Raw genomic sequence first — 23,734 nt, 5'->3', positions numbered from 1 at the left:
CCTCGGCTGGTCTGTGGCCATGAGTAAGCCCATTTATAATATAAAAAAAAAAGCAAACATACCTTGTGGTGTGACATCACTCTTTTGACACCGGGAGCGAAGGCTGGCCAGCGGCTGGTCATCTTGGTCTTCTATATCCATTGAGGTTGCTTTGACCTCTGTAAATAAGGAGTATAGGTTTTTGAAGGGTCGGAAACGCGCATGTGACACTCATAAACGCATGCTTTACACATGAACAAAACGGCCTTCTAGGGTCTCTATTGTTCCCCAAATAGTTTTAAGTCATAATGTATTGTTTGCCCGCATTTTTGTTACTCATAATCAGAGATCGGACAAATTTGCGACATTGCTCGCAATAATGTGGACATGACTCCAAAATTGATTAAATAATTAATCATTTAATTAATTTCTTACCTGAGGTTTAATTTTGATTCCTAATCAATAAATAACACAAAGAGTTCTTATAATGTAAATTTATTTAAAAAAATAATCAGTATGTTTTCCAAATTTTCTGTATGTACTTATTTTTTTATATCAAAAATATATTTAAGTGCTATTTATTGACTAGGGAACAAAATAAAATCTCAGGTAAAAAATTAATTAAATGATTAATTATTTAATCAAATTTGGAGTCATGTCCACATTATTGCGAGCAATGACGCCAATCTGTCCGATCTCTGGTCATAATTCATTTGATTCGGAAACGCGTCACTTTTCAGGATTGCCATAAAACAAACCAAACCTAACCTATCTATAGGATAACCTGACGAAAATCCTGAAAAGTTAACGGTTTCAGTTTCATGACTAATGATAATACATTGGCATTACATTGTGACTTAAAACTTTATGGGAAACAAAGGGACCCCCAGCCTTCTAGCCTAGTCGGTTGTGACCCTATGAAACAGGAAGTCCCGGGTTCGAATCCAAGTCAAAGGAGTCCGGTATGTATATCGTCGCCTAGTATGTCGCCATCAGATATATCGGAGCGGTTAAGGCGCTCACAAATATCTGAACACGCCTTTATTGTCAAGGCGTTAGTGCGTGTTCAGATATTGTGAACACCTTGGCCGCTCCGATATATCTGATGGCGACTGTACCCACAGTAGTCAGACCACGCTATCTCTGCATCGTCTTAAAGGTTAGTGGAAGAATACCATCATAGGTGAGATTATTTTCATCCTTGCCATGATAATTGGGTCTATGCATTAGCTCCTCGCGGTAACCTGAAAAAATACTGTTTCTTTAGTACAATACTAAACAAAATGAAATTAAGTACATAAAAAACTGGTATATTCACTTGGGACATTTAACATATAATTTTATTATTAAAAAATAAATGTCTTGTGAGGTATCAATATTACAAATAAACACTAATATTAGGCCAGAGGATTTCTATACTATAGTACCATATTATATTAATAAATAATAATATATGGAACCCGCCAAGCTCAAGTGGGATTGGACAGACCATGTCTGCCAAATTGGCTACCAAATGGACATCATATATTAGCCAGGGCAGAGGCAGACCACAAAAGAGATGGCGGAACAACCTCTCAACAGTTGTAGCAACTGTGATGGCATGCACCAACCCATGACGAATAGTGGAAGAAAGGCCTTTGCCCAGCCGTAAAATAGGCTGTTAAAAATAATATAATTATTTGCACAAATGTTTACCATCGGAGCAGCTATCATCTTCAGACTTTATTTCAGGATCTCCACTTGTTTCATCTGAAAATTAAATACAATATTTATTTTAAATATGACCATACAATAAATATTAAACTTTTATCAAAATGTAAGCCAAATATCACTGAAATTATTGAAATGAATGAATGCTTGAATGAATGGATGGTTGAAGTTCGGGCAGCCAAAAGGGCCAACGGGACGCCGTCTTGTTGGTCATCCTAAATATCGTTGGGCGGAGAGAGTGGAGGCAGATCTCCGTGAGCTCGGCGTCGGCGAAAGCTGGCGTGATACCGCTCTGGACCGAGCAAAGTGGCGTGCTCTTGTGTTGGAGGCCAATCCTCATTTTGGGTGGCGCCAGCCAAGTAAGTAGTAAGTAAATATCCCGGTGTTTGACAGCTTAATTCCAATCCTTGACAGCCCATTTGTCGTCTCTTTTAACTTGGATTTAAGATTGAAGGTGAAGTGCACGCACTGGTACATTAACATTACTATTACCCTTTTGGACGCCAATGACCGATATATCCGCACCCGTAGGTTCAACGCCAAAGACCGATTAATCGGTCACAGACCACAGAGCAACATCGACCTACGCGCATATACATTAAGTTCAACTTCAGTTTTGACACCTCGATGATGTGGCGTCTCAGTGACAGCTTTTGTGTTTGACACAGTGTGGAAAAGGTTAACATAATAGTGACATTAAAAAAAAAGTGAGGAGGCTTTCACCCAGCAGATGGGATCTGCAGTCAGCCCCAAAACAAAGTTAATAAAATAATATAACAATCCTGACTGTAGAACAAATGAAGCTTAAATAATAATAATAATTAGTGACATTGAGGATCACAATCCCAATCAAATCACCCAGTATAAACAATACATACCATTAACCTGATCACTGTATTCCATCAGCAAGCTCTCACATGCGAGAACCTGCCTTTTAAAGACAGTTGCATCCCGCAGCCTGCAGACACAGCCTTCACAGATGCTGTATGATGACTGGGATGAAGTTGGAGGTTTCATCTGAAAAAGAATAATGTGTGATGGTCAACATCATCATAATTTAAGAGCCTGGTTAAGTGTAGACTCCAGTTTTTGTGATCCTCGGCCAAGTTAGTTTTCATCTCAGAAACCATACTTTTAGGGTGCAAAATGGGGGGGAAAAGCTTAAAAGCTTATGTGAAGTTGCCATTATCCTCTCGAATGCTGGAATGTGGATCCGCGCAGTGAGTGTTGAATTCTAATTAATTAATTATTAGAGTTCAATACCTAGAATTCGCGTTCTGGTATTCTAGAGGCTAAGTGTTCCACATTAATGAATTTGCTGCCATTGAATAATTTATGGGGTTAATCTCACAAAAAGGCTCACTCGCGCAACATGTTTTGAAGAAATAACAACGTTTTGTTTTGTATGAACATTATTTTTGAGGACCAATTTTTGCATTGCTAGTTGGAAATTTAATACAAATCTGACAGAGAAATATAACAAAAAATAAATGATAGTTGTAATAAACCACGAACACGTTCAAAGCAAGGAGTTTTTCAGTTACACATCTCAATACATGTTACATTCTAATAAGCATTTCTTTATGTGGCGAACATTAAGTATAACTTATTATAGGTAAATGCTAATAAATAAGAGGCATTAATCAACTGCCATTGATATAATATACAATTTAAAATGTATTAATAATATTATAACTTACAATAATATTCAAACAATCCCGTAACATATCTGCGTAAATTTCTTGCGCTCCTTCGTGAACATACGGCTCGCCGAGGCTTCTGAAGCCATCTTTAGCTTGGCAACAACGACACAGATAGCTTTTGTTCCATAATTCACTCATTATTTATCGTTTCAACTTTAAACATAAAACAATATAAAATAAATTTAGGCAAAGAATACAACACAATACGAGTACCTACAACACTGCGTTTGACACATAACTGACATATTGACTGTCATTGACAGTGAACGTAGTACCTGAAACGGAACGTCGTATTTTTTATAACAATCATTAGAGTCAGACCGAGAAAAGTCTGCAGCGATTTTGATAGCCCACGCAGTGCAAGTGTCATTTTAAACGTCAAACTTCTATGAATTTATGACGTGTAAATAACACTTGCACTGCGTGGGCTATCAAAATCGCTGCAGACTTTTCTTGGTCTAACTCTAACACAAATATAATAAAAAGATTGGCTTGACACAGGTTCACGTAAATACGTGGTCTTTTTAATCATACACAAATATTATGAATGATTTCTTATTATTATTAGTTCCATTTTTTTATATGATAAGTGACTGAATATTCCCTTTGCCTGTAGCATGTCACATATTAAAAAGTGAACACAATGTTGCAAGTGACAAAATTAAAATAAGTATCAATATTTTTTTATTATTATTATATTTTGTAACCTGTTAAGGCCCCAGTACACAATGGGCCAGCGTGGGCCATTCTGATAGCCAGTTTAGACTCTCGCGCGAGCCACGAGACGAGCCGGGCCACGAGACGCGAGTGTAAGCGGTGGACTCGCGGCTCGTCTCGTGGCTCGCAAGCTCGTCGAGCTAATATAATTTAAACACTAACGGCACGGCATAAGGTTTATAACCGAATGACAAGCCGAACGCTGGTGTAAGCGGTGGACTCGCGTCTCGTGGTCCGGCTCGCGGCTCGTCTCGTGGCTCGCGCGAGAGTTTAAATCGGCTATGAAGAACGCATTTATGCGTAAGAGGGAGCAAGTGATATGGCTATCTCATTCTACCGCATGGCTGCGTCCCTTGGTCTGGCCGGCGATGGCCTATTGTGTACAGGGGCCTTTAGAAATGGTGTTATAGTTGGTCAAATCAATTTGTCAGTAAATAGAAACAAAAAAATATACTCATCCTTTTCTTTTAGGTGCTAATACTAGTGTAAGACAAAGATAGTATGATTCTCTCTGTCTATGTTTGAAATGAGACAGTCCTTTGACAAACTATAATTATTAAACTTTTGATCTAGCAACATTATTATTCTCCGCCACTCTCCCCTCTTTTGCTTGATGCCTTTTCTCTTTTGCTTGTTGCCTTGTTTGTTGGTGTTACTGTTTTTTATGTTGTGAAACCACAATGCGAACTGATTGATCGATTTCCACGTTTTACATTAAATTTTCTTGTGTAAGCAATTGTATAACAGCAGTTCAAACACAATTAAAATGATGGATGACGCGATGGAGATGTCCTTAGGTAAGTTCTAATTATTTTTTTACTTGCCTCCATGCTTTGCAATCCAAGCATTTTTCGTTATCGCAGAGTAATTTACTCTTGCATTCCATCAGGGCTTTAGTAATTATAAAGTTTTGGACATTTGAACTCAGAAAATCCTTCTTTTGAAGTTCACTACATAACCAAATAATCATAGTTTATTGAAATATGATTCAAGAAAATCTGTTAAGCTGTTTAATAAGTCAAGGGTGCTTATTAACGTTGTTATTATGTATTTATAACATAACATTTACAGATGACATCATAAAACAGAGCCAAATTGGCAAAACGAACCAAGGGAAAAATCGGAACTTTAACCAGGGTGGAAATAAACCCTATAACCAAGGGGGAAACAAGAATTTTAACCAAGGAGGGAACCAAAATAATAACCCGACAAGAAACTACAATAATCAAAATGGAAATAACCGGAATTTTAACCACGGCAATAGAAACGGTCAGATGAACCATGGTGGAAATCAAAACCACAATGGTATGAACCGGAATAACCAGGGTGGTATGAACCGGAATAACCAGGGTGGCATGAACCAAGGCAACCGTAACTGGAATCAGGGGAACATAAACCGGGGACGGTCTCAGTCACGGGCAAGATCACGCAGCCGCTCGAGATCCAGGTGAATATTGCACATTATATAAATAAATAAATATTATACGACATCCTTACACATTGCTTCTTAACATTTTTGATAGTGAGAAATATTAAAAAAGCTGTCTATGAAATGTACAAATAACTCAAAAACTTTTAGTAATGTGTCTGTGTACAAAACTTGATTTATAATTGAATTTTGTTGTAAGTTTTACTTCAGTTCTGTTTTACGTACTCAAAAAGCGTGTATATTTTTACAAGCTTTTATTTAGTTTCACCTGTCCCGTTGTCTGTCTGTTGGTCTGTAATCAAATCTTGCAAGTTAAATTTGATCCCGGTTTCCGATTGAGCTGAAATTTTGCATGCATGCAAGGCTCGGAACCGGTTTTTTCTTCATACAAAAAATACCGGTATTATTTCGTTCTTTTTCGTTCTTTGGTTTATTATTTCATTTTTAATGGGGCAAATTAATAATACGAAGGTGTTACCTAAATACATGATTCAGTCCAACGTAAAGAGCATAAAATAATTATAAATAATGGGCTATTTTGGGTTTTACAAAAAAACCGGTTTCGAGCCCTGCATGCATGTATAAATTGGATGACAATGCAATATTATGGTACCATCAAGCTGATCTGATGATGGAGACAGGAGGTGGCCATAGGAACTCTGTGATGAAACAACGCAACCTAATTGTGTTAGGGGTTTTTAGAATTGTCTCGATAAGTATTAGTTGTCTGTCGTAAGACAAGTACAGTCAGCGCTAAAAGCTTGTACCAAAAATAAAATTTTTGCCAAAAACTTATTATATACTGCTGCCAGGCGATTTTATTTTTGTCTTAATTAGCCGGGTCCACAAGGGAGCATACAAAGGAAAGAGCCACACAGAACGAGCATGCGCGCGAGGCAATATGAGGAAATTGCCTCGCGCTATGCTCGCTCTGTGTAGAACCGGCTAATAATACATTTAAATTCAAATGTCAGTACATTAAATTTAAATGTATTATTAGCCGGTTCCACACAGAGCGAGAGAGTTTAAAGAAGTATCAAGTCCTACTGGAACAATTTACTGTCAACACTTAACTTTTTATTCTGTGTTTTATATCTATAACTAGAGACCCGCCCCGGCTTTGCACGGGTTAACAAATTATACAAAAACCTTCCTCTTTAATCAGGGCGGTTCCGCACTACGTCCGATCCGAATCAGACCCGAACACGTGAAAATATGGTCCGTTGTAGCCGTAGAACTATTTCTATGGTAAGTTACGCACTACATCCGATATCCGTCATCCGATTTCTTTACGTCATTCTAGAATCTCCATTCCGGAGACGAATTTTGACGGACCGAAGTAGCCTTAGTATTATTTGTATGAACGCTCGCGCACTGTGTCCGAGTTAAAGCCGAGCTGCGTACGAGCAGAGAGGCAGCGGGGCGGGCGGGGTATTCGGATAGGACTAGTGCGTAAGCCAATATACGAATTCGGTCCGAGTTAGACATATTTTCACGGGTTCGGATAGGAATAGTGCGTAAGCGAATATCCGAATTCGGTCCGAGTTAGACCCATATTTTGACGGGTTCGGATAGGACTAGTGCGTAAGCGAATATCCGAATTTGGTCCGAGTTTTCTAGACCCGTATTTTCACGTGTTCGGATCGGATTCGAATCGGAGTAGTGCGAAACCGCCCTCACTCTATCTATTAAAAAATACCGGATCAAAATCCGTTGCGTAGTTTTAAAGATCTAAGCATACAGACAGACAGGGAAGCGACTTTGTTTTATACTATGTAGTGATTATAATTAGACAATCCTTGACTTTAGCAAATTTTATTTCATCCACCAATTCTACCGCGCAGATCTCGCTTCTCTCGCGAGGGTTCCCAACCACGCTCGCAGCGCTCTCAGTCCCGCGCGCGCTCTAGATCTCGCCGGGGCTCGAGATCTCGATCTCGCTCGCGCTCGAGGTCTACGTTCACGCCGCGAGGTCGCGCCGGGCTGGATGAGCCCGTTAGCGGCATTCCTGACTTAGTGCGTGTTGGGAATTATTCAGGTAAAGACATACTTTCTTACTTTTAGGGTTCCGTACCTCAGAAGGAAAAAACAGAACCATTAGTGATTAGAGGATCACTCGTGCGTCTGTCTGTCTTTCCGCCCATTCCCCCCCTTTATCTCAGAAACTACTGGGTCTAAAATTTTGAAAAAAATACACAAAGTACTTCTTTACTTATAGATGACAGGAAAACTATTAGAAATGTGCATATTACGTTGCATATTACGTTAGTTACAAGTTAGGTAGTAGGCTACCTAACTTGTAACTAACGTGATATGGGACTTGTCCTAAAATAAATTATATTCTAATAACAAAACTTACGTGAGACAAAGACATACCCATAATACGTGAGTGACCCGTTTTTAATATATTTAATAAATTATATTCATTCATATTTATTTAGCAGTTCACGTTTTAAAAACTACCCTTATTAATATGTATAACCATTTTTTTTCAGGTGGATTCCAGAACCGAAACAACCGACAAAACTACAACTATAGACAAAACTCACACTCAAACTACGACTCTGACTTGACCGTGAGCATAGGCAACAATTTCGCTCAGCGACGCAACGGGAACTACCTGAACAAAAAGTCGCTTAACCAGCTCAACAACCAATATAACCAAGGTTACAAAAAAGGACCAGGCTCCGTCGGATCCAATAGATCCAACTACTCAAATAGATCCAATCGCTCAAATAAATCGTTCAACAACTCAAATAAATCGTTCAACAACTCAAATAAGCCGTTCAACAACTCAAATAAGTCGTTCAACAACTCAAATAAGTCGCTCAACTCCGATAAATCGTTCGGAAATCAACAAAAACAGCCGTTTGCGAAGCAAATGTTGAATCCGGAGCTTCAGAAAGAAATAGCATCTATTCAGAAAAAGATTCCGGGGACTATAGTTATTCCCAGCGGAGTAAATTTTGCTCCGACACCGGCAACTACATTAATGACGTTACATGAGAGATTTGGATCATAAAGTGAAAACCATATGTGACGTTATCTATGAAAAGGGACCTTGTTGTCGACGGCGCTTACGCCATTATTAACGATGCTCCGGTATAAATACAATGCCGCGCGACGCTGTGCGGCGTAAGCGCCATCGACAATAAGGTCCCTTTTCATGGATAATGCCCCATATTTGTTTTTTCGTGGTCTACATGGTGGTTACAAATAACTGGATTACCGTTGCCAGGGAGGTTTTGGGATTATATTAAGCAACTTTTACTATGGGACTAACCACGAAATCGCGAAAAAAAAAACCGGCCAAGTGCGAGTCGGACTCGCGCACGGAGGGTTCCACACCATCAACAAAAAATAGAGCAAAACAAGCAAAAAAACGGTCACCCATCCAAGTACTGACCCCGCCCGACGTTGCTTAACTTCGGTCAAAAATCACGTTTGTTGTATGGGAGCCCCACTTAAATCTTTATTTTATTCTGTTTTTAGTATTTGTTGTTATAGCGGCAACAGAAATACATCATCTGTGAAAATGTCAACTGTCTAGCTATCACGGTTCGTGAGATACAGCCTGGTGACAGACGGACGGACGGACAGTGGAGTCTTAGTAATAGGTCCCGTTTTTACCCTTTGGGTACGGAACCCTAAAAATTGGCTGTCTCATACATTTTGGCTGCTCCATTTTCTATGGGAGGGTATTTTTTTTGTGATATCGGGTTTAGTCCCATAGGGAAAGTTGCTCAGTATAATCCCAAAACCTCCCTGGCAACGGGAATGCAGTTATTTTTTGGCCACTGTATAGTCACACTATGTACTCATTATTTTTCAGTTTGGTCAAATGGAACGTAATACTCAAAATCACAAAATACAGAATATAATTTTTTTTTGGTGAAATATGATTCTTTCATAGAATGGTCAAAAAGCCCCTGATGGCCAAAAGGAGACCGTAGTAATATCCTCCTAAGGCCCAAGGTCCTACCTATAGTACTCTTCAGTTCGATGTAATTTAAACCATATTTAATTGGAAAAGAGTCGCTTTTGCTTCGTTTCGTTCAATTTTCAAACAACGCAAAATCAACTCTATTTCCTACAATTTTGGTTCAAATTTTGGATGTTTCATTTGTATGGCGGGGCCTAGGTGGTGGTAACCTTGGACCCGCGTTGGTATTAGGCACCATTGCGGCAATCTGTCATTTTAGGATATAAGGATTTATATGTGACGTTATCTATCAAAAGGGACCTTATTGTCGATGGCGGTTACGCCATTATTAACGATGCTCTGATATAAATACAATGCGCGCGAAGCTGTGCGGCGTAAGCGCCAATAAGGTCCCTTTTCATAGATAATGCCCCATATGTATAAGTTTTTCACGTTGTATGTAAGTTAAATACATACTGTAAAAAAGTACCAAACGTCCGTTGTATGATGTACTAATCGCCGTCATATATCAGAGCGGCCAAGGCATTCACAAATATCTGAACAAACCTTCTACTATAAAGGCGTATGTTCAGATATTTTTGAGCACCTTGGCCGCTCCGATATATCTGATAGCGACTATACCCAAGGAATGTATGGTTGTTAACTGTTAACATACCTACCTACGTGGTAGTTTCACAAATAAGTGAACATAGCATTAAGTTTAATATAATTAACCTCGTGCCGCCCAATGTACATTAGAATGTACACTCACTTTCGATAGAATGTCAACCTTATTAAAAACAAAGTAGGTGGCATTTCATGTCTCGTAAAATTTTCGAACAAATGAAATCCAACCCAATTGAAAATACAACAAGGTTCAAACTTCCTTGGCTATAATTTTGTATAGTGGGCGGCGCGAGGCTAAGAGATAATTTTGACATGTTTCTTGTATTAACGTAGTGTATAATTTTTTTTTTTCTTTTGTGACATTAAAACTGTAATAGCCCTTTCATCGTCAAAGTTGATCGTTGGAGGGTCGGCTATCTTGTCGCCTGAATCGGAAACGGAAACATATTACCAAAACAAGTGCGCCATCTACCGTTCCCGTACGTTTTCTTGTGCGTAGAAGGTTCTGCCATCTTGTGGGCTACATTGGAAGCATGAACTTCTCAATTACGCCTCGCGCCAAAAATCTGAAGGCTCCTGTGCTGCCCTCTATTGTTCATGCACGCTCCCAACCAAACGCAACGAGTAGCTATTTAAAAAAAAACGACCGAAAGAAGTGTTTTAAATCAACACGAGTTGCGAATTAACTATTTTTTTACAGTACATATAGCCCTAAATTTTCGACGCACTTACGTAATGTGTTTATTATAGCACAGGGTGTCGTAATGTACACTTAGACTATAATTGTACCAACGATGTTGGCGTGTGACTGCTGACTATTTTGTGACGGTGAAAGGGTTAAACCTAAAATAGGAATATCTGTGATTTCAGCTGTCTTGAGATACCTAATAAAATTAAGATAAAGTTATGATGACAAAAGATGACGTTTTTGTTCGAAAATAAATGGTTAAATATGTATTTGTTGATTTATTTTGAAGTCCCCGAGAAACGGAAGATGTGATAATAGGTACTATGAAAAAAAAAACTACTTACAAATGGATGCGTCTAGCAAACTTTAATACTAAACCGATTTTGATAGGGACCGTGCGCGTTGGAGGGTCTCCCATCTTGTGCCCTGAATCGGATAAGCAAATTTTCAATTTTGCCGGATTTTTCTACTAACAAGATTTGCTTGATAATACCCCCTATCAAGCAAATCTTGTTAGTAGAAAAATCTGGCAAATGTTCTGCCGCCAGAGAGCAGCACAGCATCCATCGTAAACCATACAGTAACATAATAATGTGCCTTAACCTTTTGAACGCCAATGACCGATATATCACGTCATGCTCCGTGGAAACCCCACTGTCTGTTTTGTGATTTATTGAAACGTAATGCTGATGTACACAATATGTACTGAATTAGTACATACTTAAAAAAAAATGTACCTCAATAGATCGAGAGTACAATTAACTCATTTCGGACTTGCTGTAGAGCATCTCCCCAGCAACCCCAAAATTTATTTAAAGAAAATTCACGTAAATACTTACTTTTTAGCAAATAAGACGCTGAAAAAAAATTGTACTGTGGTTTTTAACGTTGAATTAGTTAGCCATGGCTAGTTAAATTACCTAATTGTCGCCAGGACGCAAGCGCCTCCAGCCGACTTCTCAAACGTACGAAACTTTGTATTTTTATATACAATGGGATACACACATTTTATTTATGTTATGAACTTGGTTTCTGGTGAAAGTTCCAATGTTTTCTTGTCAACCAGCAATGGTGCATTGATCATAAACGTACCTAATTATTTTTAGGGCTCCGTACCTCAAAAGGAAAAAACGGAACGGAACGGAAACTGCTGAACCAATTAAGTTGAAATTTGGTACGCATATGTAAGTCTGTGACCCAAAGACGGACATGTAACGTAATTAAATGAATTTTAAACATAGGGGGCACTTTTGGGGGGTGAATGAGACAGCTAAAAAACAAAGTTTTGCAAACTTTGCTGCCCTGACTGACCCCTGAAAGTGTGCGATAATTGTTTGAAATAAAGCCTGGAAAATAACATTGGAACTCTCACCAGAAACCAAGTTCATAACATAAATAAAATGTGTGTATCCCATTGTATATAAAAATACAAAGTTTCGTACGTTTGAGAAGTCGGCTGGAGGCGCTTGGGTCGTTCTACCGTTTCGTGCCGATTTGCCACTTTTTTTGGGATTTTTTTTATTTTGAAGTTACAGTGTAGAGTTTGATATTGTGAATGTGTATACGTATTGTGTATATTATTTTAAGAAAGGCACCTATATACTAGTTATACTTTTGGAAAACAAATAAGGAATGTAATGAAGGCACAGATGGAAATGAAAAAGCAAGGGAAGGTAATGAAACACGAATAGAATATGAAATTAGATTAAATATAAATTAACTTTATTGCTTAAAATCAAAGTGATAATATTTTAAACGATGGAACCATAAATATCTTGGCTTTTTAAAAGTATATCTACCCTGTTGACCTGTTTAATATAATAACCTACTTTTTAACAACACTTTTTACGATGTTTCAGTATTCGTTTTCGGTCTCATTATTTGTCAGAACTAGAAACATATAATAATGAGATTTGTAATGTAAAAAACTGCTTACATAAATTAAATTAAAAAAGCTTAAATTATCTACAAATTTTTATAAAAAACAATCGTTATTTATGATAAAATATATTATTCGGGAAAGAACTGAGGTATAATATTAAAATATCCAGTATCGATGTAGGTAATGTGACTTAGCCGTCTTTGTAAAGGGCAGATGCTGTTTTTTTAAATAATGAAGTGGGCCAGAATATTATATTTCGGACACGACCATGATAAGCCGTTTCAAAGGGAACGGCGGGCCGAGGTAAAGCTGCAGGACAGCAGAGCTGGAGACGAACAAATAGTTGTGTATTAAAAAGCAAACTAGCGGACCGCAAACACGATGTTGAGCTCTAAAGCCATTGGAGGTCGAAGAGCGTACTCTACGAAACACAAAACCCTGTGTAAATAGAGGCCAAAGGCTGAGTACGCCCCACTAATCAACATACTTATTATAAATAACAAACTCCATAGGGTTGTAGACTCAACAAGTCGCACTTTCGAGGAAAAATGCAAAGGTCAAGCCGCAGGAGGGTCCGAGATCACATTGGTTAAATTTCAAGCTCTCTTAGTTCTCAAGTTGGGTCTTCTATGGAAGCGCAACGTGATCAAACGGACTGGGCCTTCAGCGTTTATGCGGACCTCGGCCTTTGGCCTCACTTAGCAAAGTTCTGCTCTCTTGCAGATTTATATTTGGCCTTGCACGGAAATGTGCCCCTATCTGAAGCTCCCCCGGGCCTTCGGCCTTTCTTTTTAATACATTCGGCTATTGGTTCTCGTTTGAGGTCAGCTTCATTGAAGCTCAGTCTTTGACCTCGCACGATTGTGCCCGCTGCTAATAGTTAAAAGAAATTTTTAACACCTTTTGCGGAGCCCGGCTTTCGGCATCGGTTGCATTTGGGCATTGAAACAATTTAAGGTCTACTCTCCTGCGAAAGCTCGGCTTTCAGCCTCGCAGGAAAGCGCGCCACAATCGGACGCTCCGAGCTGCTTGCTCTTTCTTTGCGGATCTCGCAGAAAGGGGTGGGAATGGGACGCTCCTCTCCAGTTCTAGATGGTGTTGGACCATTGTTTCATGAACTTTCTAGATTTTTCTAAAGCTTGGCCTTTAGACGGTTACAAAGTTACAAGAAATTTCCCTGATACGGCCATCCTGTATTTTTAACTTAGGTAGCACAAAAAGAGGCTCCCGGGAGCAGATCTTTGTGAGACCCTCCTCATAAATATCTGGCGTCGGAGGACTCGCTCTTGAGCTTTATTCAAGAGCTATCAAAAGTTTTCAGTATTTTAATTAGCATATTTTTTTCATTAATAGGCGTTAGATAAGTTTCAATCGGGTCATCTGTCCAAAATGTTCCGCATTTATAAAATGTTGGAAATATGATGTATCTATTCGATACATTTACAATATTTGCCATGACAAAAAAAAACCTACTTACGCGCCTATTTGCTTATTTACAGGTATGCAATATCCACAACCAACAGGATTCCCATGACATAGTGTCGGGTATAGATAAGAACCTATACCCTGAAACTCTGTCAAACGGTCTAACGAAGTCGAAAGAATTGGACATATATACGTTTCAAAACATGGGAGTTATGATTTAAGAGCGTATGTGTGTATATAACTCTTGGGCTGTGGGCTAAAAACATAAAAAGGTATCACATCTGTCATACAAAATTATTGTTCATTTCCTTCCAAACTGGTTCATTTCCTTCACCCGACAATATTGGAAGAAATGGAGAGGGATGAATTGGAGTGGAATGAACTTTCGACGGTTTTTTTAAATTTCTTTATAGACTTTAAGGCTAGAATGTCATCAAGTAAAAGTAATGAAGATATACCAAAATGCCAACAGATTATTAACAACGTGATTTTTTTGCAATATATATAGCACCAAATTACTTAATGGATAAAAATGAGTAGTAACCGTGACAAAGTGCCTTTCCGGTGAGGAGAACCTAAATTACTCTTAAATCAAGAGCGCGAAACCTCCTTCGTTGACGTATTGCGGTAGACTAAGGTAGTAAAAACACGTAGCAATCACAGTTATTCGTGAATAAAGGCGCGTTTAGATTTGGCATGAGTGGCAATTTTTTAGAGTGAAAATGAAGTCTTTCGCGTGACAAAATTAAAAAGTGCGTTCTCTCTATGATAATTTAACTTTAAAAATACGTACCATGTACCATTATAATACTGATTATGTGCTTATTTATAAACAATAATGGAAAGTAGGGTTTATCTGCAAATAATAGTGTTTTTTAATTTTCGAACCCAATGGTACGCCATTTTAGGTGCGAGGGAAATGAATTTTTCGCATGTTTTTAATTTTTATTTAATAGATCATTAGGTTTAGCTAAATTCCAAAACTGGCGCATTTTTCGTACCACATAAACATACCTTTTAAAAATAACCACAAGTAAAAAAATATAATTTTAACGCTTCATGTGGGCTCGGACACGAAATCGGCACGAAACGGTAGAACGACCCGCTTGCGTCCTGGCGACAATTAGGTAATTTAACTAGCCATGGCTAACTGATTCAACATTAAAAACCACAGTACAATTTTTTTCAGCGTCTTATTTGCTAAAAAGTATTTACGTGAATTTTCTTTAAATAAATTTTGGGGTTGCTGGGGAGATGCTCTACAGCAAGTCCGAATTGAGTTAATTGTACTCTCGATCTATTGAGGTACAATTTTTTTTAAGTATGTACTAATTCAGTACATATTGTGTACATCAGCATTACGTTTCAATAAATCACAAAACAGACAGTGGGGTTTCCACGGAGCATGACGTGATATATCCGCACCGTAGGTTCAACGCCAAAGACCGATTAATCGGTCATAGACCACAGAGCAACATAGACCTACGTGCATATACATAAAGTTCAACTTCAGTTTTGACACTTCAATGATGTGGCATCCGAGTGACAGCTTTTGTGTTTGACACGGCGTGGAATAGGTTAAGTGCCTTTTGAATGTACGTAGTAGGGTAAAAATAAAACACCGTCTACATTTTAGTCATATATTTAGACGCTCTCTTGCACGGGCGGTTCATACCCCTCCGGCCTCTCGGACTTGTCTCCGGCCTCGCCGCGCTTGCCGCTGCCCCCCTCCCCGTGCAACTCCATCAGTTTGGAGATCTCGAAGCGAGGCCGCTTGAGTACCTTCACCTGGAAAAATCATGTAGTTGAGAACTATGCTTTAAGGGGTACAGGGTTTTGTTGAAAATGATGGATTTCAGTGGTAAATCAAAAGGGAACAAATGTTTTCATCAGTTCTGTGTCATTGCGAGCTAGGTGGATCATCATTGTGGTTTTAATTTGCTTAAGTCTTCTTAATATTCAAATACAAAACTTTTCAGTGAAATTTCTGCATTTTAAGGTTATAAATTTTATGGAGATGACATTAGTCACCATACCCGTGGAGTTTGAAAAATACCATACACATGTAGTGAATAATACACACGGAAACAGGAAACACACGAACGTGTTGCTATTTCAGTCAGTCTCAGTACTAAAAGTACCGAGGTTGACTGAAGTAGCATGAGCAATTCGAATATTTTCGAGAAAATACGATGGCAAAAGATTGTTCACTACATCTGTATCTAGAGTTAAGGAATCTACGTCGACACAGCGTTAGCGCGATGCAGGAATCGCGTCGACCGTCACAGCGCCATCTAGCGCACGATCCGGTAAACTTTACCTTCCTGATGCAGACATCCCGGAGGGGGTATATGCCGTGGCAGGCCTTCTCGATGTCCTTGGCGATAGAGTCTGGCAGGAGCTTGTTCACGACCTCGCGGAGCTCCGAGTTGGTGACGTCACGAGTGATGATCTCGCACATCTTCTTACGGATGGCGCGGACCTGTTAGAATAAAAAAAAGTTGGTTAAAATATTGATTCGAAGGAAAATTGCTTACCAAGTGCAAAGAGAATAGAGTGAATAGAGTTAGTGTAAGGCCTGAGTGGACGCTCTTGTTGTGCGTGCAGCGGGGCGGGGCGTGCGGCGTGCATGTCAAACAAATGCGCACGTATAGGAGCGGCCTTAGTGCACGCTGCTCACATCACGCGCGAGCCCACAGCCACGCTGCACGCGTCGCCGAGCGAGCGTCCACTCAGGCCTTACACTTACTGTCATGGTAAATTATGTAGCCCCAGGACATTTACTGACATCTTTCGAAAAAAGATTAAAACTGTTAGAACGCCATTTGACTTTGACCCTTATCCTTTCACTGATATGTGTTAATTTGTTAAATATTGAAATTAAAGCCCGAGTATAGGCCAAAGGTTATGGCGCCATCGCGCGAAAAGATTGCACCATACCTTTGGCCTAGTCTCGAGTAGATGGCGTTAATTTTTGACATTAAACAAATTTACACATATCGGTGAAAGAATAAGGATCAAAGTCAAATGGCGTTTTAACAGTTTTAATCTTCTGTCGAAAGATGGCAGTAAATGTATTGTGGCTACATAATATAATTTGACAATCCGCCTCTATTTCAAATTCTCTTTGTTAGTAACGTAATGTAATGTAGCGACGACACAAAGTGATCCTTACACAGTGGTAATAAGACTCGACATTGTGTGGCAGCATATAATGTTCGCAGCATAAAACGATACAAAGACCATAAGGTGTTGCTTCATATAGCTGGACTGCGAAAACTAGAGATACACCGGATATTCGGTTGCTATCCACTATCCGGCCTTATTTTAATATACCAGATAAAGTCCAACTATCCGGCCGGCTACAGAACATCCGGTATCTGGCCAAACAACTATCCGTTGCATCTCTAGCGAAAACTGAAAAAAGTCAGCTTAATGGTCTAGTACAGGGGTCTCCAAACTTTTTTACCTGAGGGCCATATTGCGCCTCAGAATTTTCGCGCTGAGAGGGTAGAACATCTGGAGCCTGGATTCTGGAGAGCCCTGGGGCCTATTTCTCGAACGGTATTAGACTAATATTATTAGTCGACGAACTGTCAAGTCGTATGGGTTACCATGACAACACAATAATAATATTAGACTAATATCGTTCGAGAAATGGGCCCCAGGTCTAGTAGACGTGTAGTAGTCCGTACCTGAGTGTGCTGGGCATAGCAAGTCTTGCGCTGGCTCAGCGTATCCTTGTTGGTGAATCCGATGCAGAACACTCGCAGCAGGTAGCCATCGGTGGTCTTCACATCGATGTTGGCTTCAACCAGCGTCTGCCATTTCTTGACCATCCATCTGTAATTAGAAAATTAGGTTGTTGAACGAAATTTAAATTAACACCAATAATCGAATTTAAACTGTTGTGAGACATACTAACATTGAATAATTTTACGCGATACACGGCCGTCGTGAACGCTGCTCGCACTGTTAGTGCTTGAGAAAGGAGACCTAGGCTCAACATGTCGCGCGAGTGACTTAAAACAAGTGAGTCTAAACCGTAAAATTATTCAATGTTAAATTAACACATTCATTGCCACCCAGCCAAACAAGACATCCGCGCCAGGCCACACACATTTCGCCATATAAAGGTGTAGTACCACGATCCCGACTATCGGGTCGTCCGGCCTGGGAACGAAATCATAAAATACCTGATAGTCGGGTTTTCGGCACTAAATGTGTTTCACCATCCAGTGGCCACCTCATTAGGGGGATTGTGTTTTCTAATAAACATATTAATGGCTATAATTCAGTAGAATAAAGTTGTTGCCTAACTCTCTATGAGTAGGTACAGTCAGCAGCAGAAGTTGATAAGCGGGCCAAGTGTTCAAAATGATCTTGACGCGACTTTATTGTTAAGAGAATAAGAGCGTGTTAAGGTAATTTTGAACACCTCGCCCGCTTAGCAACTTCTGCTGCCGACTGTATATTGTTGAAAAAGTTCACTAAGATGTTAAAAATGTAGCAGCGACACAAAGTGTTCTTCTTACAGTGGCAATAAGACTCAATATTGTGTGGAAGCATATAATGTTCGCAGCATAAAACGATACAAAGACCATAAGGTATAACTTCATATAGCTGGACTGCGAAGATTTATTTAAAATAGTGATGTACCGACTATTGATTTGGCCGACTAGCCGACTAATCGGCGCTCGGATGGCCGATTAGCCGGCCGACTAGTAGGCCAGATCATTAGTTTGGTCTATGTTCGGTTCAAATGCACTAAAAAACAATTGTTTTACCCTTTCGTCGCGCTATTATCATATAGTAACGCTATAACATTAAATAAAAAAATCCTAAGGTTATATTTCATACGGCGACGGGATTGTGCGAATCGGACATAAAAAAGCGATCACAAGGTCAATAATTTCGAACAAAAGTTTTCGTAAGCACCCTAAATAAAATTTGGATAAAATAGGTAACAAGCTTATGAAAATATGTGCTGTTTATTTCTTTTTGTCCTGTTTTTCTGTCACTTATAAAGTGCCGACTAATCGGCCATTTTTGCCGACTAGTCGCAGACTAATCGCAGACTACAAATGAGGCCGAATAGTCGGCTTTCCCGACTAGTCGGCGACTAGTCGGTACATCCCTAATTTAAAACTAATTGTGACGTTCCACAGGAAAAGGGTTGGCGACCATGGGGGTGAAGAGCGTCCTCAAAGTAGAACCAATATGCGTTGGGACGACGACATCAAAAGGACTGCGGGGATGAAGTTGAAGTGGCTCCAGGTTGCACAGAACTATGACGAGTGGCGTAAAATGAAGGAGGCCTACACCCGAAGGGTAGGAAAGGGCTAAAGAGAGAGAGAGAGAGATGGTGGTTGGCGCTTATTGGAGCGCCGTTAATAATAGCGTAAGCGGCGACCGCCACAAAGTACCTTTACGCGTGGAACGTCACAATTGACTAGGCCGCGTAGCCAACATGCCAATCGCTTACGCTCCGTAGCGATCGAAACGCAACTGTCACTGTCGCACTAATATGGAAGTGATAGAGATACACAAAGTGTTTCATTGTCGAAGCGATAGCAATTGTCACGTTGGCTAGGCCAGCAGATCTGACGCTAAAGTGTTCGTACCTGAGCTTGTCATACAAGATGGGAGGATGAACTCAATCTCACAGCAGGTCCGAAATGGAGAAGAGTGGCCCACGACAGACCCCAATGGAAAGAGCTAGAGGAGGCCTTTGCCAAGCGGCACACTGAGCTTAGAGACATACTCTAACTCAGAACAAAATAGCTTAATAGATAGATAGATAATAGATACCTGAGCTTGTCAGTGGTAAGGTCCATTCCGTGGAAGTTGCAGAGCACATTGCGGCCCTGGACATCCTCAGCGATGAGACGGAACTTGCGGAAAGACCTAGGGCAAACGGTTAGGTTAATAATTCAATAGCTACGGGTAGAAAGTGTATGGGAGATGTTTTGGAGCATTATCAGAAATAAAATCAAAAGGGAACAAATGTTTTCATCAGTTCTGTGTCATTGCGAGCTAGGTGGATCATCATTTAATGCTCATTAAAAACTACACATTTCTTTTTTTTTTTAATTCTTACAACTTATTACACAATGCTTGTATAAAAGCCTACTTAGACTGATGGCTAAATTTAGCATACTGAATTTACATGAATGAACTGTCTAATTAGGTAAATGTTGCTAATTTCTTCATAGTATTCCGTTCACGAGCATATATTTCATTGCTTTTCAACTGTAGGAAAAAAAACCATCTGCTTTTGATTGATGAAACTAAAAGCAATTGCTGCTTTGTTGATGAAATTATCAATTTTGCTTGTTGTAAGGAAAACGCTAGTAGACGGAATAGCCCCTATGACGGAATTAGCCACATTAACCTTACTCAGATGCCAAATGCCTCATCACATTTTCTAATATGTAGCCAAGTATATATTTTATGTAAAGAATGATATCTAGAATAAAGCTATTATTTTAGAACATACCTCTCAGCGTCAGTGTCGGCTTGAAGGTCAGCGAGTGACACCTCAAACACGCGCCCCTTCAGACCTTCGGACGCGATTTTCGTACCCTGAGAAAAAAAAAACTCTGGTCAGAGACAACACAATTTTTTTTGAGGTTATGTTTGCAATTACGCGATTATCAGTGATAAATCAAAAGGGAACAAATGTTTTCATCAGTTCTGTGTCATTGCGAGCTAGGTGGATCATCATTTAGTAATTTTAGTCTAATAATTATTAATGTTAATTATCTTAAAAACTTTGGCCTCACCAGGTGGTCACTGCTTGGAAATTTATGATTTTAAATTAATGTGATAAAGAGATCAGAGGCTAGAGGAGCATTTGTTTGTACATATTTTCAACCGCACATTGTACAATTATTATTACTTAGCAAACAACTCAAACTAGATGTTACAAAATACATTAATTTGTATGAAAGATGTCAAGAAAGGAAATTGCTGTGCATGTCAGGTTGTAGACCACGTGGTAGACATACTGTATACTCTATTGAATAATTTATTGTGTAAGAGAAAGTTGCAGTTGTGCAGTGAGGTTAGGTTACACTAAATTCTAATTCTAACCTAAAATTAATGGAAATACGAAACTTACCTGGGTACGGTTGACAAGGGTGGTGCCCACTTGTCTCTTGGCGAACATGGACGGTGCTTTGACATCGTACCAGTCTTTACGGGTGAAGGGATCTACACTGAAAGCAAAATACAAAAAGTTTCACATAACCTTAAAACGTACCAAGTCACCGCTTGAAATTTAAATAATGTTATAAGTCACTTGCAATTTGGAAAGACTGCATTGATTAGAATAGTGTAAGAACGTGGATAGTGTTAAAGTATTGTAAGGGAACTAAAAAACTTGAAACACGATAGACACGAGCCACTAAGTTATATCGGCAAATATCCCAACAATCACACATTTCACTTCGAATATATGATATTAAACACATTATCAGATGATTAAAATATCTTATGGCAGGCTTATTATGCACTTACATCTTCTTCTTAACACCCTTTTTGCCGCCCTTCGAAAGGCCTTTATTTTTACCGACCGCCATGATCACAATCAAACTTAAGAAAGAATTTGGATTGTTTATGCTCACAGACAAATGTCATTTGGTCCGGTAGATTGGCTAAATTGTAGTTATTCTCTATGGGCACTGTATAAAAATTAAATTAAATCAAAAATATATTTAAAAAACAGTAGAAAGACTTGCTTATTGTCAATTAATTTGTTTAATTCACGTTGCAAATACAAAACTTTATATAAAATCATAAATTCCAAAAATATCAACGCTTTTTTTTTTTTTTTTTTTTTCCTATCATGGCTTTTACTCCTCGCTAAATTTAGCAAGGTGGATTCTGCCAATGTCGAGGTGTAGACTTTTGACTTGCGCAACGAGAATGTTCGGTTAAATTTTGGTTTTTGTGGAAGGATAGACTGGTAACCTAAAACAAACAAATATTATGGACTACACAGACAAACACATGACATGACACAATTGACATAGTACCAACATTAGTGAAAAAGAGCGGAAGGCGGATGACAGATTGTTAAGGCAAGCAACATAGCGGATGAAATGCAGGAAAAAACGTAGAGGTTTAAGTATAGATAGATAGAAATAAAGTAATAATTAAAGTTTTATATTTTGTTCCTGTACATATTTAATAAGAATAGAAGTTAGGGGCGGGTCCGTTAGAGTGAGAAGTGAGTAAAAATTAATAGGTCGCGGAATATTTGCAGGTAACACATCATACAAAGAGTAATTGGATCTCGGACAAGAGAAAAAAATGTGATCTACGGTGCCCTCGTCTAACCCACATTCGCACAGTGAAGTATCCCGGACATGTATCTTAGCAAGGAATACAGGTGTACAAACTGGCCCTAAGCGTAAACGACAAATTGTAGATATGACCCACTTAGGATGGGCTCGGAATTTAAAAAACCATGGCTTACGGGTAATCTTCGGTTGAATGCGACCATAATGCTTTCCCACCTCCAATCTGGAAGAATTCCAGCGATTTTGCCACGTGTTAAATAAATCAGCCTGTGCATGGCTCAGAATGTCAGAGCTATATACCTTGTCGTAGCCTGGTGCTTACATCTTCTTCTTAACACCCTTTTTACCGCCCTTCGAAAGGCCTTTATTTTTACCGACCGCCATGATCACAATCAAACTTAAGAAAGAATTTGGATTGTTTATGCTCACAGACAAATGTCATTTGGTCCGGTAGATTGGCTAAATTGTAGTTATTCTCTATGGGCACTGTATAAAAATTAAATTAAATCAAAAATATATTTAAAAAACAGTAGAAAGACTTGCTTATTGTCAATCAATTTGTTTAATTCACGTTGCAAATACAAAACTTTATATAAAATCATAAATTCCGAAAATATCAACGCTTATAATCATAGCTTGAATAACTACTGACGTCACCTGTCAATGTCAAATGTCACCTGACTGACCGCTGTCATGTGTTGAAGTGAACTCTGCTGTGACGTAGGGTTACCGCGTTACAACGAAAATCGCAAATTTCGGGATAATAATAAAATTTGACTAATAGCACTAATCAACTGGAATTTGGAATCTTAACGTTTCTGTAATTATTAAGATTTAAAAGAAAACGTTTCACTTTATATTCGGTTGTAGCGTTTGTTGCGAGCGTTTTAACTGCACAATATCAATACCTATATAATTGCTAAGTAGGTAGTTTAAAATGTTTAAATACTACAAATCGAGATTGAACTAATTCTTACTTTATCACTTACAAATGTTTTAGCAATTATGATGACGATTGTCTACAACAGGGTGTGTTGTAACAAATACATGATATTGTAATAGCTAAACTTATTTTTACCGTAATCTAATGCTGCAGATTGCAGACAGGATAATTTATAATTGGTCAAACCAATTTTTCAGTGAGTAAGAATCAGGAAAACTGTACACATCCTTTTCTTTTGGGTGCTAGTACTAGTGTAAGACAAAGATAGTATGATTCTCTCTATCTGTGTTTGAAATGAGACAGTCTTTGACAAACTATAATTTCTTAACACGTAAAAAATATTAGATAATAGAAAAGAGATTTCCTCATGCTAAGTTTGTATATGTTGAAGTTGAAGAAGAAG

At 38.9% G+C, this 23,734-nt stretch overlaps 3 protein-coding genes across 4 annotated transcripts; 1 reads left to right on the top strand and 2 right to left on the bottom strand.

Annotated features, from left to right (window-relative positions):
- Positions 1–1,640: 1,640 nt before the first annotated feature.
- Positions 1,641–3,583, bottom strand: LOC134660571 (uncharacterized). Its single transcript, XM_063516348.1, has 3 exons — positions 3,390–3,583; positions 2,568–2,706; positions 1,641–1,728 (listed from the first exon to the last, which is right to left on the bottom strand). The coding sequence occupies exons 1-3, from the start codon at positions 3,528–3,530 to the stop codon at positions 1,655–1,657; spliced, it is 354 nt and encodes a 117-aa protein (XP_063372418.1). The 5' UTR covers positions 3,531–3,583; the 3' UTR covers positions 1,641–1,654.
- A 1,150-nt stretch (positions 3,584–4,733) lies between these two features.
- On the top strand, positions 4,734–8,560 carry LOC134660481 (putative uncharacterized protein DDB_G0286901). Its single transcript, XM_063516248.1, has 4 exons — positions 4,734–4,906; positions 5,181–5,556; positions 7,383–7,576; positions 8,034–8,560. The coding sequence occupies exons 1-4, from the start codon at positions 4,876–4,878 to the stop codon at positions 8,558–8,560; spliced, it is 1,128 nt and encodes a 375-aa protein (XP_063372318.1). The 5' UTR covers positions 4,734–4,875.
- Positions 8,561–15,708: 7,148 nt separating this feature from the next.
- Positions 15,709–22,813, bottom strand: LOC134660550 (small ribosomal subunit protein eS1). 2 transcript variants are annotated; one of them, XM_063516325.1, is made up of 7 exons: positions 22,711–22,813; positions 21,206–21,302; positions 20,582–20,667; positions 19,894–19,989; positions 17,778–17,925; positions 16,403–16,564; positions 15,709–15,870 (listed from the first exon to the last, which is right to left on the bottom strand). In XM_063516325.1, exons 1-7 carry the CDS (start codon positions 22,770–22,772, stop codon positions 15,727–15,729), a joined length of 795 nt encoding a protein of 264 aa, XP_063372395.1. In that variant the 5' UTR covers positions 22,773–22,813; the 3' UTR covers positions 15,709–15,726. The 2 variants fall into 2 exon arrangements, with proteins under 2 accessions (XP_063372395.1, XP_063372394.1); XM_063516324.1 differs by lacking the exon at positions 22,711–22,813 and adding an exon at positions 21,604–21,741.
- Between the last annotated feature and the right edge of the window lie 921 nt (positions 22,814–23,734).

This window comes from Cydia amplana, chromosome 27, assembly GCF_948474715.1.
Source record: "Cydia amplana chromosome 27, ilCydAmpl1.1, whole genome shotgun sequence".
In the NCBI taxonomy this organism is placed as follows: domain Eukaryota; kingdom Metazoa; phylum Arthropoda; class Insecta; order Lepidoptera; family Tortricidae; genus Cydia; species Cydia amplana.
Note: the sequence above shows the minus strand (reverse complement) of the source record. Positions and strands in the feature narration are given on the sequence as shown.